The following is a 15314-nucleotide window of genomic DNA, read 5'->3' on the forward strand; positions in this document are numbered from 1 at the left end:
AATATTGTATCAGCCTCAAAAATCTGTTCGCTTTACATGAATTGGAATCACGATGTCATTAACCCATTAGCTTGAAAGTGTTTTACTCATCTTAACTCTATCCAGTCTGTGTCAGTCTGGGCAGACAACATTTTGAAACAAGGCAGACTTGAATCAAAACAGCTGGAACCACCTTTAGTTCTGTGAGATCATGTCTTCATCGTGTCCAGTACCGTTGGGTGCTTTCTTACAGTTTGGCAAACACTGAATACGGGAGTCAACAGTGCAGTATTCCTGCAGCCAAAGCGGAGGAGGTCAGTGTCACATTGATGATATAATCTCTTCTGGCAAGCTCTGTGTTCTCACATGTTTTCTGGGAGTCAGCCTGATTCAATTCCTCTTTTTATGTCCATATTAAGCTTTGCCTCTCACACAAAGGGGGGGCCGTATCCCCATTTTTACGAGTGTGTAGATAAAGATGATCTGTGTAACCGTTAATTGATAGATTATCTACTGACATACTATAAGACAATGAGAGAATACCTGATTTGGCAAGTGGTCTCAGACTTTTGGACCATATAAACTTGTGCTTATATATAAATAAACACTAAGCTTTGTATTTGAATTCTGTATCTAATATTTTTACTTTGCTTTTTGTATATTGACATTTACTTATACTTAGTTCTTCCTCCACCTCTGGTATGAATCCTCATTACAATTTCATTTCCATGTGCCATATAACCAATATTTTTTTTTTCCATGTAATGCCTTGCACACTGTGTACATTGTCTGTATCTTTTTATATACAGTCTGTGTTTTGTTGGTAGCGCTGCCCAGGGGGTCAACAGCGATGAGTTGTGTGTTTAAATACATGGTCGATAACTGTGATCATGACGGTGCTGTCTCCCCCCCGACACATCACAGCAGACATGAGTCCTGAGATCATGGAGTCTCAGTGCATCCACACAGCTGATGCATGCACCATATGTCCTAAGTAATACAAGCTGGAGCCGCCCTATCCAACAAGGGTGCCACACCTTCACACCCCAGACTCACACCCACGCTTCCTGTCAGCCAATCACACTAAACCACACTTCATCAGCCGTGGCTTCCTGCTGAGGAAACGTACTTTTATTATTCTCCTGCTGAGAAGATGTGTTGCGTTACAGCAGAGAGACTGTAATACTCATAATAACTGTATGTATGTGGCTGCAGACATCCGCCCTCCTGCTCTCTGTCTCTCTCTCTCTCTCTCATTCACTGGGTTCCTCCTCTGCACGCTGTAAAAAGTATCCTGCAACATAACTCACATATACTCAGGCTTTTTAATTGTGTTAACCTTAACGTTAACCCTAACGTATCCCTAAATGTGTTTACAAAGAATCTGCCTAAACAAGCCGTGAAAGTGCTGGAACTGAGTCATGTGGTAATGAAATATATATTGAATTTGAGAACAACTGCACAGTAATAATGAGTTGTACACATGGTCACTTTTTACAGTGTAGACCTCCTGTCTCTTCATCTGCCTCTCTCTCTCTCTCTCTCTCTCTCTCTCTCTCTCTCTCTCTCTCTCTCTCTCTCTCTCTCTCTCTCTCTCTCTCTCTCTCTCTCTCTCTCTCTCTCTCAGTCCCTGGCAGACTCCCTCTTCACACACTCTCTCCACACACACACACACCCGAGCACAGACAGCTGCAGCACCGACCATCAACCATGGCTGTTTGGGACATTGCCTCTCGGCTCCTCGGACTCCTGCTCCTCTTTCACACCTGGAGAGGTGAGTACCCAACCGGTGCAACTATAGGGCTTTGCAGTTTTTGGGCTGTGCTTGATGGGGAGTCAGTGGTGTCTTTGCAAACTTTTATCCAATGCAACATCACACTTAGATGCAGATGGACGCCCTCTCACAGAAAACGAATTCAAAGGTTTATTTTGAAAATAGGCAATTGGAAGATTCATGTGTCTCACAGTCTTTGCCTGGTTTCATCAAGTTTTTAAGAGGCATCGTGGAATCAAACAGCCGGCCTGTTGATGACAACTGTTGGCTGCACATAAATCCTCTCAGTGCTGATGGTCCAGGTGCCGCTGCTATATAACTGCAGAGATGTGACACTGCACAGGCTCCTCTTGCTTACATTATTTTTTCAGAAAATCAACAGAGGCTGGTACCTGGCTGTGTTTGCTTTTGTGTGTGTGTGTTCTCTTTATTTAATCTCACACAAAGTAGAGTTTACAGGGAAGAAACTTTTTTTAAGCAAGAAAAATGTATGATGAAAGTTGTGGTTTAGTATCTCAAATTGGAAATATATAGTATATTATGCTTTAGTAAAGTATTCTTGAAGTGAAAGTGCCATTTCCAATCCTATCTCTTTTAGTTTAAACGTACTTTCACGTTGTGGCACCAGGATTGTTGGGGCATCCGTACTGTAAAACCCTCTGAATGAAACGACCATAACGAGAGGCTGTACTTTGCTAATTTCCATGGCTAAGCTGGTTAGTTCGAGAAGTTTGCAGGGGTGTATTTTCAGCCGCTGTCATGCACAGAGGTGCAGTTGTACAGTGAAGGAAACTGTCTCTCTGAGTTCTGTCAGCGCCTTGCCTGGTAAATACCTCTACCGTGTTTCTTTCACACACAAACACTGAGGTGCCCTGTGCGAGGTGCTCGGTGGCTGCAAAAAGAAATGTTCACGGTTATCTTGTCATCTCGTTTATTATTAAACAGACCATGTCTGTAAATCATCTCTGAGAGACTAATAAATTAGTTGTTTTGTGTGGGATGCACGTTGAGGCGCAGATGTGGGCTGTTTATTATCAGAGGCGAGTGTGACAGTGTGGATTTATACATTGTGTTATGTGGGTGAGAAGGGCGCACTACCTCTGCTCTCCACATCACTGCTTCACTTTACTTCTCCTGGGTCGGTCTGCTCTGACTCAGGTCAGTGTGTACCCTCTCAACCTTTCCTCTCTTTGAGCCGGACTTCCCTCCTCTCCCCCATGTCTTCACCTTTCTTTGTTCCTTTTTGTCGAGCCTCCTTTACTCACCTCTCTGCATTGTGTTGATCTCCTGTTTAGGTTCAGCTTGACCATTGTCTATGATCTCATCCAACTCTCTGACCTTAATCAAGTTCACTTCCTGGAGCACCGGTTTTCTGGCTTTCTTATCGCCTCAAGTTTTCCCATTCTTTTTGATTTATTACATAATTTATCACATTCATAAATTCGACATTATTTTCTCAATGGAGCTGTTTCCATTGGGCTAGATTTCAAAGTGTGATATAAATATATTGATATGTCCGTTAAAGGTGTAGATCTTTTCAACAGCTTTTGAGCAGTCTTTATAAGATATCCAATAAATGGACTCATAATTTAGTCTGTGAAATTACAAAAAAGAATGGCCATCAGTTTTTCCAGTGAAATCTTTAAATGTCAATTTATTGGTAAATTAACGGATTGTAAACTGTTCTAATCTGTGTTAGGCAGATTTCTGTGGGAAACGCCTTTGTGGTGAAATATTCTCAAGCATCTGATGATGTTTGTTAACGCCCACTCACGCCTTGCCGGATCTGCAAAGACGCTCTGTTTGAATACATATGCACTTGGGGCGCAAATGAGTGCGATTGTGTCTGTGCCAAAACTCTGTCTCCAGCCTGGGATGACATCGGAGGAAAGACGGACATGCTGTCGAGCAGTAGTAGTGACCCTCGATAAAGATGTCATTCATTTCCTGTGACATCAGCTAATCAAGCCGAGCCAAAGAGCAGCCTCATTAGACCTTGCTGACTTAAAGGTCATCACTTTCTGCTGCATCTGAGGCTCTGAGACTTGCTTCCAACAACTGCTGCTCCTCAGTAGAAGTGAGCTGGTCACGGACAATAAATGTCCTTGTTGTGTCTCGGCCCCAGCACAGAAAATGAGGCCCGGCAATCTGGCCGAGGATCAACAGAGCGGCCTGAAATGAAAGTCCCTAACTTCGGAACTCTCTTCCGCCACAAGTACGAGGACCGTGACTGTTTTATTTCCAATAGGAGTCTATGAACAGCTGTTAGTTTGTGAAGCAGGTTAGACATTCTTTTTTTAAATGGCTGCGTTTGGCGGACTTTGTTCTTCTTTGATTTTCTAACATGTTTTTTTCCATCACTGAAAGTAATTTTGCTCTCACTTTATATGCAGCCAACTATATCACCTCTAGCAGATTATTGCAGAACATACTCGTAAACTTTTGGCATAAAAAACCTTTTTCTTCAAATTGTTTTTGTGAACAGATGAAGGAAGTGATGACGACTGCCTTGAAACCAGGTCCTTGTCCAGAGAAAGTTTGTCATCGGCACATGGTGTCTTATCTTTCTCCTAAAATAAAGCCCTGAGCTGTTCAAGCACTCTGTGTTTGTGTTCCCATGCAACAGCCTCCTGAGGACAGCACAGAGAAAAGGAGCAGTCCACCACTGCTTCTGATCTGCCCCTTGACAGTGCAACATCAATCTGGAGATGTCTCAAATTGTTTTGGTGAATTAACGGTTGTTAATGTTAGTGAAACATTATCCAGATGCTCAGTGATTCTGGAAAGGAAACAGGAGTGAATGTTAGTGCTGTGCCGTTTAACATTATAATACAGTGGAACATATTAAGGTAAATGACAATGAATATAACAGTTTTGACAATATATATCTTGAATAACCATGGTTGTTCTTAAACATGGCAACTTGGGCAATTTTACCTCTTTCTGTCAATAGTGAACTGAAAGGGTAACAGTAACACACGTGATGAAAGTAAGAGTTCAGTATGGTTACTGTACAACTTTTGATGGAGAACATCATCAATCATCAATCATCAATGAGCCCTCCTTATTTGGTTGGGGGTGCCCAGTGGCTGTTGTTTGGACAATTCTGGAGATGTCTCCTCTTGTGTATTCAGTATGTCTCCTAAACGTCAGTGGTTTTATACCTCAATAAAAGACATGGATGTTTAACCTATAGCCTGTTGCTAAAAGATTAGAAGAATACTGTGAACTTCTTACTGTAATATTTCGCAGTTCTCTTTTGTAATAGTAGATGTTAGCATTAATGTAAACCTCAATATCAGCCGCAAAGCAGCGGAAATATGTCTTTGACACGGTTCACAGAGTGCACAGAAAAAATATGATTTTCTATTATTTAATATATGCACACAACCTCTCTTAATCACAAATATACATGAAAACGGTTTGGTGACAAAATAATAAAGAAGAATTGTGATGTTTGAACCATCCAACATTGATTAATAAGTGTAAAAGCACTGAAGCAGAACTAAAGTAAAGTATGGTACATGCACCATGTTGTGATGGAGAAAGAAACAGCAGTTTCAGACATATGATTAATAACATGTGAATGCCAGCAGCCTTCTCACCCTCTAACTCCACTGCTGTGGTATGTACAGTCATACCAGACACTGGTAACAGTAGTCTGTTCATTATCTTATGTCATGACCAGGTTACTGAGTGAAATTACCATGGGGAAGGTATTTCCTGAGTAACTTGCTGATAAAATCGGAAGATAACATGTATGTGTGATGGATTTGTCAGTGTACATGGTGTGTTCTTTTTCTTCGACTCTAGTTTTACTGTTTATAGACGATCAGGCAAAGGACAGCTCCAGTTTGTGCTTTGGAAAGTTATACATGCATCATAAAACAATGGGAGCAGAAATGTAAACACACATTACTGATTAGTCTGTGTTTTTGTGAATGTTGAACAATGAAAGCAGAAGAAAAGCCACATTTTTCTAAAGTGTTTATATGGAAACACCATCTTGCTGCAGTGTCTCCCTGCAGAGCCATGTAATGGATTGAAGCTGTGCATTTGGGAGCCTGCACTGTAGAAATAAAAGGTTTCCTTTTACTGTTTGATCTTCCTATTGATGTGAATAACATCCATTATCACCATTACTTGGGTCAATACAGCAAACCAGTGATGGAGAAGGTAGATTCATGGTGGGGGGTGTTACTGGGAGAAAAAGCTCACACTCCTTTGTGCTGTTGTCATCAGGGCCATTTTGTGTGTTCTCCCAGAGTAGCAGCAAAATATTGTTTGTATAATGTGCCTCAGGAAGATAAATCCTCAGCAGATTTGCCTCATTGAATGATATCTTAGTATCAGGACTTTATGTTGCAGAGGCGTAGGGTCTAACTCCGGCTTGGAGTGTAAAAAGAAGGAAGCAGTCTAGTCTTGGCTTATCAGAACAGAAGAAATAACAACCTTTTGTCAACATTTTTCCTCCCAGTCCCGTTGGCCTGAAATGGGCAAACATCTGCAGCATGACTACTTTTAGTATCAAAGCTTCTCCCAACATTCTTCAGCACAGCTTGGTTTTCATAAAGCGAAACGCCCGATCAGTGATGCCCATGTGAAAGCGTTAACACAATATCAGCCTTGTGTGAGGATGTGGAATGAGTCATTTCATCTGTAGGTCATATCTGAGAGCATTGCATAGCTTCAGGGTATCTGATGCATTGCTCTATGTTTGGCTGCAGGGCAAATCCATTCGTATCAGGGGGTTTAGAGATCACTTTTTCAGCAAGTGCAGCCTCTGAGGAGGCAGCTCCCCTCTGACTGGTACCACTTACTGCAGCTTTGAAGTTCCCTGATCAGATTGACAGCTGTGTGCACCTGGTTCACACACACACACACACACACACACACACACACACACACACACACACACACACACACACACACACACACACACACACACACACACACACACAAACACTGACCTGCTGTCATTATGTGTAACTTGTCAGAACAGGGTTATTGTTTCACTGCTGGTGACACCGACTGTAGAACCCCACTGTTTAAGTTCACTTTGACTTAACTTATTTGTAATTTTTAGGTAATTAAAGGAGACATATTTTGCTTTTTCCGTTCTCTTTCCTCTAGTGTGTTCAAGGCTTTTTAATTAATGTTAAATATCTGCAAAGTTCAAACCAAAGCACAGAAAACCAGCTGGAAACCTGTTATCAGTTGTTCTTTTATCCTTCATGACTGCTGTAACACTGTAAATGTCTCTAGAATTAGGAAAGGATTGCATCATTTTATCTTCTCTGCCACACTCCCGCTCATTGACTGCGGTGAGGTTACTGTACTATATGTAACTCTACTCTGTGGGGAGATTTGCTAAGTTGAACTGGGGTCACCTTTGAAGCAACAAACCAAACCAAGCTGTGCTGTGTCGAATCAGCCCTGAAATAAACTCCTCTAAATAAATTGAGAAAACTCATCGGCCAAAACATCAACATTGAGTCTGAGGTCTCTTGAGGTTTTGCAAGAGGTGGAGGAGTAAAGACTGGGGCCAATGAGCTAGAGATTTGAATGATCTTATTATCTATTATTATCTTGTGCCTTGTTGAAATGTTCTCTTACAGTCGTGCTGATCATAGAGAAATAGGCTCGTAGCTCTGTCAACATTAGAGCATTTGCCATAAATTTATGTCCACATACAACATTTTGTACTCATTTTTTTATGAAAATCCTGGCACTCTAAGGCAGCTACGGTTGGTTTAAGCTTCAGGAAAGATCATTGTTATGGTGAATTAACTCTTTATTGTAGGGGTTAGGTACCTGAATTGTAATTACAGTCTCCTGTGGGAAGCTACACGTCTATCCACCACCTCCACCCACATACTCTTTTTGTTTTTCTTGCTACATTGAGATAATTGCTTCCTGCACTGAATGTAAGCATTAGATTAATATCATGAGGAGCAGAATCACCAGTAATACAGAGCTGTCAGAATAGCACAACGATAAACCTACAGTTTTAAACACTCCTGAAGCAACTTCAGAAACCGAAAGATATTGGTCTCAATGTTTGATAAAAGCTGCATTTTTACTTATGAATGCTCCATTTCACTTTGTTCCTCCCTCACACTGGGTCAGAGGTTGGTTAGTGGCCCCCAGACGAGCCAGTTGTTCCATCTTGTCAGTCGCACTGAATCCAGTGTCAAAATGATGCTTTCTACACGGTCGCGCAGCTTTGAGAAATAGGGAACATTCTTCGGCGTTGCAGGAATGTTGCAGGAAGTTTTACCGAAATGTTGAAATTGACACTATTCACACTGTCAGGGATGCGATACATGATTCATGATACACAAGCTATATGTGAATTAGAAAAATGCCTCTGGGCCAAATGTCATTTCACTTTAGTGTGCATTGCACAATTCACTCTTAATCTAATTTATTTAATTTGTGGGAAAAAAAACTGATTTATGTTCCACAATATACCACTGAATTTTTACAATGACATCACTTGTTGCTATAAATAAACAGCGTTTCCACTCTTTCATAAAATGCAGTTTTTACCATTAGCTTGTACATTTATTTACGCCCTTTTTAAATGGTTTCATCACAGGAGAGTTTGAGACTCATATTTCAGCTTTAAGAGAAAGAGTTTGTCGGATTCCTTAGCAGTAATTTACTTAATGCTTTATTATCCCAAAATCATCTGCTTTAATGCCTTAAGTACAAAAGTCTTTGGATTCTCCATTGTTGATCTCCTGCCTCAGATTTATTTCCATCGGTGATTAGAGCCGAAGTTGTTTGCCTCAGACTATTTAAGGAATAAAATGTGGTGGGACTCTATGAGCCAAATTAAATTCTAATAATACAGCCATTAACTCCACAGGCATTAACTGCACAGACGAGCGGGCGCAAATGGCTGTAAGCTGATTTAATACAGATAGTGTTGTTTAGACAGAGCCACTTTGATCTTAAACTTCTTGTGCCATATAAAAAGTATAACCTCTTACAAAATATTAACTAGTAGCTTTTACTTTGATCTGTCATTGTATTATATTGTCCTTGCCTTTTTGGGAGACGAAGGTACATAGGTAAACATAGACAAAAGTAAAACAAATTAATGACTTTGGAGGGAATTTATTTGTTTGTTACCAGTTACCACTAACAGGAACTAAAAGTTTTTATCTGTGTAATGCAGTCAGAGGAGATCCTCCACAGAGCTGCAGGACGCATGGGCAGCATGTCAGTGACACTGCAAAGCATCAAAAATGACATTAATGCCTCACAAATTTCAAAGTAAGATGTATAAAAAAAAAAACAGTACCGGAGGAAGTGGTGTCGTTTACTGATAAGATGGTAAAAAGATGGAGCAAGAAAGATGGGCTGGAAGTTTCGGAAAGAGGTGTGGTTTTCAGACATCAGCATGAAATACACCTGAAACTCTTTCACTGTGTGGGATTGATTTTATCCATGATACTCAAGCAAGTGTCTTCACCTGATATAGTCCTGACCAGGAAAAACATGCAAACAGTTTTTTAGTTTTGTGATGTCAAACTGGGAGTGGAGAGGGCAACTCTCTGTTATTGAACTAATGTTGGACATTATTAAAGAAACATCACATACTCTATAACGACTATGAGATGTTATTTATTGGGTGTGAGTAAAAACCCTCGCTTGGTGGCAATCTCATGCATTGACATGTCCTCCATCACTGGCTGCTGCACTCTGCTGCTGTGATTCATGTGTTTCTCCACCTCTCGTCTCTGCTCTCAGGTCAAACACACACAGAGCCCTCTGTGTCCCTCTGCTGAGTATTGTCAATGTGAGAAAAACACCCACTGCTCAGACAGAAGGGGGGCTCTCCTTTCACCTTCTGGTGTCTTTTGGCTTTTACAGTGATGAAGATGAGACTCCACTGCTGCTTGTTCACCAGGGACTGTGGCTAATTTCTGCACAGGGCTCAATACTGGGTCATTGTCTAGGGAGGGTGATATATCACTTTGTTTCCTTAGGGGGAAGTGGCCAAAGAAATGTAGCCAGAGGGTGAAGTTAAGACAGTGTAAGTCTATAGTCAGGCCAAAGAGACAAGTCCGACCTTGGACCTGGTGGACAACGTCAAATCCAATGAGCAATGAGAATGCCAGAGCTTAACACAATGTAACTAAAGCACACAACCCAATAATTTCATATCACAGACACAACCAGCATAACAAAATGAGCAAGGTTAGAAAATTCAGGCAAATATAGAAAACATGACAAAATCAGGAAACACTTCCAATTCAGTCACAAAAAAAAGGTTCCAGCGGACGCTAAAACCTGCTCTACATGCCTGGACACACAAGTTGTGACGTTTAGTGTGTGGTGTTACCACGGGATAAGATAAGATAACATTTGATAAAGTATGATATACCTTTGTTGACCCTTTGTAGCGGAAATTCAATTTGACTCAGTAGCAGTGGGAGAAAGGTAGTTAGAATAAAAGAAAAGACTCGGACTCCAATAAATAAGATAAAATAGGCATTGAATACACAACAACATTACACAAATACAACATAGGCTTATTGTATACATGCGTTATGTGTTTGTGCAATCTGTCCCTTGCAGCTTAATACAGGATATCGGGGGGGCAGCTTGGCACGAGTGATGGAGTAAGTAGCAAACTACATGACTTTGCACCATACAGCCTAAGTTAGCCTATAAAATCAATTCTTCATAAATATTTGATATACATTAAGTGCATAACAAAATACAGTAAAGCTAGAATATATGTGTTTTCATCTTGGATATTTCTGTACAACCCTGACGGTTCGGGACTAGATACTTAAATCAAAGTTTTTATTTGTGGTTGAACAGCCAATATTGAGCAAAAAATTCTCCAGATTTGAGTTGGTGAAGAGGTTTTTGTTGCAGCGTGTTGAGCTCTCAGTCACACCACAGATACTCTATGTCCTAGAAAGAGTTCAAAGCTGGAGGAGCAGAGGTCCTGGTTGATCCTCAGATCTGAACCTGTCCTGTGGGATCTGCACTGGAGACTCAAGTCGACCCCTGTCAGGATCTCTGTCTGTTCCCTGTTAGCTCGACACCCTGCTTTAATAATAGATGTTGTTTTCCTGAAATAATGCTTTGTGCTGATCTATTGCACATTAGGATCCTTTTAACCTAATGCAACCTATCAGCATCCAGCTACCACCACTGACTCCACAGAGCAGACGGATGTGTTTTCTGTGGATTCACAGTGTTTACTTACAGCAGATCACTGTTAGTAGTTAACTTTTATGGTTTGCACTCCTCTCTGGCTCTAGTGTTTGTCTGTGGGATTATTAAGGCCTTAATTGATGGTCTTATCTTAAAGTCTAAGTTATTTCCAGCTAATTATTTCCGTGCTGCGGTTTCTTTCTGCTGTGATGAAGCTCTGATAAGTGAAATATTTTGTCCATCTAGGTCAGAGCAGACATCCAGTGGAAAATAAGCTGATATGGTTTGACTCAGTTTCATTCATTTCGTTTAAATAAGCCTCCTCCAAGTAGAGACAGCCGATACAGTCAAAAGAGATCATTGTTGTCACTGTGCTGCTTCATCATGCTGCACAATCATCCTCAGATCGCAGCATGTGAGAGATAAATCGACCTTTTTATTTGTCCTGTGATAAACAGGCGAGGCTTTTGGCAAGTAGAGCATGTGAGAAAGAGATGAGTTCACATCAACACTGTTTTTTGTCTGTGCAAGAACTCACAGTGACGTTGGTGTGATGAGGAACACGTTTTAATTTGGACAGATCGCACAGGTTTACGTTTCAATTTTCACCTGTGAATCACTTTCCGGCTTTGTGTTGATTTGTGCTCATGCAGCCAGTGAATGAAGACATTCTAGCTTGTTTCCGCTGCTATGCACTGAAACAGGATGTGTGGTTGGCCACAGCTCAGTGACAGATCAGTTATACACTTATTATTTCAAGTATAAACAAAAAGGCATGTCTACGTGTATAAAGGAGAACACATGCTAAAGTATGTGACAAAGGATTTTTGTTATAATTAGAACAGTATGAGTGGGCCGATAAATACACAAAAAGTTCAGTTTTTCCATGAAGTTGAAATAACTATATCACGAGGTCCTTAGATTTAGACTTTGGTTTGATTCTAGATCAGGGGGAAAAGATCCAGGAATGTTTTTGAACTTTCTTTAACACTATGAGATGTTGTTCAACGTGCTCCAGTTTCAATGGAGTTATCATTGTATTATATTGCTAATGAATGGTATTCTTAACCCTCACTTAATCAAATCGTTAATGATACAACTGGCTTGATTTGTCATGTTTGAGAGCATGCAATTCATAAACAAGCGTAACAATGGCTAGTGGGTTAACTAAACATTGTTCCTGTGCAACTGGTACGCTATCAACTCGGGTTATTTCGCTCTGACGTCATTCTGAGTGCCGAGCTCAGAGGTGTGATGGAATGTATATGTATAATGTTATATATGTTCTCCCTGTATCTGCGTGGGTTTTTTCCTCCCACAGTCCGAAGCCATGTAGCCTAATCTGTGGCTCTAGATTACCCATAGGTGTGAATGTCAGTATGAATTTGTCCCTAAATGTCAGTCCTGCATTAAACTGGCAACCTGCCCAGGGTGGGCCACGCCTCTCGTTCAATGTCAGCTGGGATTGGCTGCTGCTCTACCCCTAACATGAACTCTGCTTTAAGTCACCACCAAGATGCTGATGTTGAGTTTCATTGGAATTTCATCCTACTTATGACATTCTACACAAATTCCAGATTTCTATACTACATTTGAGAAATACACACACCTGTTGTTTTGTACTGTAAGCTCACTCTCTGGTGGTGTTACATGTTATGTAACACATAATTAAAATGTTTGCCCTTTATCCATCAGATTGTTTGTCTTGGTTACAATGGCCCTATAACAGGGAGATTTTAGTTAGGGCTAACCCTTATCCTAACCCCATATTTAACAAACCTATACCATGGCATGCAAGATTCTAATGAATGTCTTTCAATTATTATTTTTTTCACTCTGGCTACTTGTCGCCGCCACCAAATAAGGAGAGAGCTGCTGCTGAGCACCTTATCCTGTGAGCCAATGGGTAAAAGCTTTCAGTGCGTTTGTATGTGTGAGTATCTGCAATCTATCTTTAGCCATTTGATGCCAGCAGCAAGCAATGCACATCTCATACTTGTGAGGCCATGTCATGGGACCTCTCTCTCTCTCTCTCTCTCTCTCTCTCTCTCTCTCTCTCTCTCTCTCTCTCTCTCTCTCTCTCTCTCTCTCTCTCTCTCTCTCTCTCTCTCTTTTTCTCGGTCACACACACATACACCCCCAGTCACAGTCACAATCAGAGTAGAAAAAAAATACTGTCTCCGTTGGCCTTTCCCATACTTCCCTGAATCTTGTGTTATTTTATGTCTGCCCGCTCACAGAGCGGCTGATATGAAGACAATTTTCTCGTATAAGGGACGTGGGAAAGAGGATGGAGGGGGCGTTTGTTTCACCATGGGAGCAGACTTAAGGAAATGGCCCACTGAGACTCACTGAAATTGCTGAAACACAAACATATAGATGCACGTACTCAAGTAGGCATGGATGTGAGAGCATTTTTTTACAAGAGGCATTGGGACATGGGAAGATGACCGCGTCCCACGTGAAGTCAGTGAAGTCACAAGGCATATATTCAACATATATATTCTTTGTGTGTGTGTGTGTGTGTGTGTGTAGGGGCATATCAAAATAGCTGAGTGTGGAGACTTTGAGCAAAGGGGAATTGGTCTTGTTGCCAAGTAGTTATCAAAGGCTTGAGAACAGAGTGAACTCTCTTTGAAATGTAACTGCTGAGTAAAGAGCAAAGAGCTGCTTATCAAAGAGGATTTAGCCTCAGGTTAGAGAAGCTGTGCTGCTCCTCACAGCTCAACGCCTGAGGCTGTATCTTCACAGCTGTGGGTAGAAGTGATTTTTCTTTCTGTATAGTTGGGTTTGATAGTTCTTTCTCATCTCAATCTAAACCTACAACTCTGACCTTGAATGCCCCACCACCCCTGGTATTAGAAGTGACCTTATCAGTGACCCGCTCAGAGCTTTATTACTGTGCTGTTGTAACAGTTGTGAGTCAGGAGACCCCCCTGGATGATGGATGAAGTGGAGTCCGGTGTGCTGAGAAACAGAGTCACTTCTCGCCTGGGTTGATCCCTGCAACAGGTGGTGAGCTGAAATGGAATATAGCATCAAATCACCAGGAGAAATCAGAGAGTGACGTGACGCCCTCTCCTCCTCCCCTGTTGTGTGGTCCGCTCTGATCCTCTCCACTGTATTTACATTCTTTATATCCCTCGTCCCCCTCGCCTTTTGGAAATCGTTAATTCATGTGGCCTGTTGGGAGGATTCCGCCGGCATTTGGCTCCAGCACCCTGGGGATATGTTTGTATGTGTGTGTGCGTGTGTGTGTGTGTGTGTTGGGGAAAGTGTCTGGTTGGTCAGTGTGTGACAAGCTGACCTTGTTTTCTCTGAGGCATCGTGGGAATGTGTCGCTTGGCTGCTGCAGCTGTCACTGTCTGTCTCATTGTCTGCACAAGCAGCTAAAACCACCTGAAGCCCTCAAAGACCCCTACAGGACCACAGGACCACTCTGTACTCTGTAGTGTTTATTTATGTTAAGTGTTAAACTGTCTTGGGGAATCCTTGAGGCCCAAGTAATTAGGCTGCTTATCAAATACTGTAACCCCAACGCTACTGGTTTCATTCAAACTGAGCAGCACTTGGCAGCAACAGAGTTCAACCAGACCTCTGCAATGCAACATGCAGGTCAACAAGGCCAATCCCACATTACCGGCAGTTTTCTTTGGTTCAGTTTAGACCAGGTATTAATATCTATCTCAGATGATCTGGTCAGTGGACAACTCTAAAACTGGCGTGAGCGCAACCAAGATGCAGGTGAGATTCTCCTGGGCTCCATGTTGCCACAGCAGAGAAAACACAACCGTGTCCTGGGCGACGCTGACAGACACACTATTCAGATTGTGGCAGTTCGCCATAATGTAAACAGCATCACGTCACATATTAATTTTCTGTTTTTCACTATAACAAATAGCATATAGCTCCCTTTCTCTCACTTTTTCAATCCATACCTTCTCTTCAACCAATTGATTGGTTGAAGAGACAAAGTAAGTATTTGCATGTTGAAGAAATATGCGAAATCTGGTCAAGAGCCTCAAAGTTGATCATAAGAACGCAGAACGCAGACATTTTAGTCGTTTTTAGATAATGAGGTTTGGTGCTTCTGATTCATCCACTTCTCCTCTTTTCTAAACGCAGCTTCAACTCTGTCATTCCTTTGGAGTCCAGTTTCTAGATGCCATGTCTGTACGAGGCTGTCGGCCAGTCCTCTCTTCTTCAGGAGAATTACTGTGTGCAGCCAACAGTGTGGGAACGGAGCCATCCACCCAAACAAGGTCACTGCAACAAGAGCAGTTTTAGAAATGTCTCCTCTCTATGTAGACTGAATCAGTTCAATAGAGTATTCTTTAATAAAATGAAAGTTTAGTCTTTGGTAACATCTTAAGCAAGC

At 41.6% G+C, this 15314-nt stretch overlaps 1 protein-coding gene across 2 annotated transcripts in view; it reads left to right on the plus strand.

Annotated features, from left to right (window-relative positions):
* The first annotated feature begins 1647 nt into the window (after nucleotides 1-1647).
* The window catches only part of mcamb (melanoma cell adhesion molecule b), a 33440-nt gene continuing 19773 nt past the window's right edge, over nucleotides 1648-15314 (plus strand). For both annotated transcript variants that reach the window (XM_061072718.1, XM_061072719.1), the window contains exon 1: nucleotides 1648-1753. In XM_061072718.1, coding sequence (XP_060928701.1) covers nucleotides 1690-1753 — 64 coding nt within the window. In that variant the 5' untranslated portion in view covers nucleotides 1648-1689. The remainder of the gene's footprint in view (nucleotides 1754-15314) is intronic.

This window comes from Limanda limanda, chromosome 6 (assembly GCF_963576545.1).
Source record: "Limanda limanda chromosome 6, fLimLim1.1, whole genome shotgun sequence".
NCBI classification, from domain to species: Eukaryota; Metazoa; Chordata; class Actinopteri; order Pleuronectiformes; family Pleuronectidae; genus Limanda; species Limanda limanda.